The sequence below is a fragment of the Lontra canadensis genome, unplaced genomic scaffold, assembly GCF_010015895.1.
Source record: "Lontra canadensis isolate GAN:19392208 unplaced genomic scaffold, GSC_riverotter_1.0 scaffold29, whole genome shotgun sequence".
NCBI classification, from domain to species: Eukaryota; Metazoa; Chordata; class Mammalia; order Carnivora; family Mustelidae; genus Lontra; species Lontra canadensis.
In genome coordinates this window covers 1839281-1841252 of record NW_022631023.1, presented here as the reverse complement: position 1 = coordinate 1841252, position 1972 = coordinate 1839281, and the positions used below count along the sequence as shown (strand labels likewise).

At 66.1% G+C, this 1972-nt stretch overlaps 1 protein-coding gene across 1 annotated transcript; it reads left to right on the top strand.

Annotated features, from left to right (window-relative positions):
• Positions 1 to 465: 465 nt before the first annotated feature.
• Positions 466 to 1364, top strand: LRRC3 (leucine rich repeat containing 3). Its single transcript, XM_032865239.1, has one exon. The coding sequence runs from the start codon at positions 557 to 559 to the stop codon at positions 1328 to 1330; it is 774 nt and encodes a 257-aa protein (XP_032721130.1). The 5' UTR covers positions 466 to 556; the 3' UTR covers positions 1331 to 1364.
• Positions 1365 to 1972: the final 608 nt, after the last annotated feature.

Below are 1972 nucleotides of genomic sequence, written 5' to 3'. Positions count from 1 at the left end.
GACAGCCGCCGCCCCGGCCACCGCCGCCCGCCCGGCGGGCCCCGAGCGCGCCCCGCGGGTTTGCCGGTCCCGCTGCCCGCACCCCGGAGAACCCTGCGGCCTCTCTTCCAGTTTCCAGCCGCGGGGGTTCGAGCGGCGGTCCCTGGCCCGGCCGAGCCGGCCCCTGCTCGCCTAGGTGTGCCCTGGGTGTGTCCGGCGTTCCTGGACCCAGCCAGCGGTCAGCGCGACCGGCCCTTGCTCTTCTGGGGGGCCTTGGGAATCTCTGGAAATAAGTTAGAGACACCCCAACCCGCTGGTCAGACGCCTCAGGGTGCCCGTGACATCTCCCCCCAAAGTCAGAGTGTGCCCTGGGGCTCCCTGCGGGACCGCGGACCGCGATGCTGATCGCCGCTCTCTTTTAGAGCCGGAGAACACGGCTGTCCCTCGTGCCCACCGAGGGAGTGTTGATGCCCGCGCCACGGTCACCTGCACAGCGTCGGCTGCGGGAGTGAGGGAGAACGCAGGTCTGCGGCCCCCCGAGGGAGGAGACTGCCCTCTGTCCCCAGGTGTGGTCAGCATGGGCCCCGTGGGCAAGCAGAGCCCCTCATCTCTGCCCGTCCCCTCGGGAGGGTCCTGCCTCATCCTCTTCTTCTGCCTGCGCCTGGGCGCGTCCTGCCCGCAGAGCTGCCAGTGCCCTGAGCACGCCGGGGCCGTGGCCGTCCATTGCAGCGCGAGGGGCCTGCAGGAGATCCCCAAGGACATCCCCGCCAACGCTGTGCTCCTGAAGCTTGATGCCAACCAGCTCAGCCACATCCCTAACGGGGCCTTCCAGCACCTGCACCAACTGAGGGAGCTGGACTTGTCCCAGAACGTCATCGAGACCATCGGCCCCGCCGCCTTCTCGGGCCTGGCCGGGGGCCTGCGGCTGCTGGACCTGTCCCGTAACCGCATCCGCAGGATCCCCAAGGACGCCCTGGGCAAGCTGAGCGCCAAGGTCCGCCTTTCCCACAACCCCCTGCACTGCGAGTGTGCGCTGCAGGAGGCCCTGTGGGAGCTCAAGCTGGACCCCGAGTCCGTGGACGAGATCGCCTGCCACACGGCCGCGCAGGAGGAGTTCGTGGGGAAGCCGCTGATCCAGGCTCTGGACTCTGGGGTCAGCTTCTGCAGCACCCACCGCAAGACCACGGACGTGGCCATGCTGGTCACCATGTTCGGCTGGTTCGCCATGGTGATCACCTACGTCGTGTACTACGTGCGCCAGAACCAGGAGGACGCCAGGCGGCACCTGGAGTACCTGAAGTCCCTGCCCAGCGCCCCCGCGTCCAAGGACCCCATCGGCCCCGTGCCCTAGTGCCCACTGGACGAAGCAGAGCAGCACCTGTCCCCCGTCACTTCCGTAGCAGGTGACGGCTGACCCGTGCTTTTTGGGCCCCGAGCAGTGGGTCCTCACAGCACCCCCCACAGAGCCCTCCCCTGCGTTGCACTGAAGTCACCGCGCCCCACATCAAGTCCAAAACGTGACCATCGGGCCCTTGCACGGACCAGGAAGCCAGAGCTCGGAGAAGCGGCGTTGCCCACAGCCCCAGTCAGGCAGTGACCCCGTAGGGACTTCAAACCAGGCCGTCTGTCAATGACATTCCGTGTCCCTTGCGGTCTGCCGGCCTCATCCGTGTGGCGCCTGGAGGGTGTGAGTTGCACTCCGAGAAGCGAGGCTCCAGTCCACGCGCATGAGGTCAGCCCGCAGACGGCGGGGTGTAGACTCCTCTGCGGAAGGCAGAACTGACTTAGCTCGTCCCCCGGGTAGTACTTCCGGAACGCATGTGACCCAGAACTCTTTCCAGAGCAGAGTAGTAGAGACCAGGTTTTTCTCGAGAGGTGAGTGCAAAGTGCAGTTCAAACTAACCTTTGAACAACTTTGTTTATTCTCAGAGTGTTGCCAAGAGGAACACGTGTGCCAAGATTCCAGCCCGGGGAGAGGGGGCTCCCAAACCAA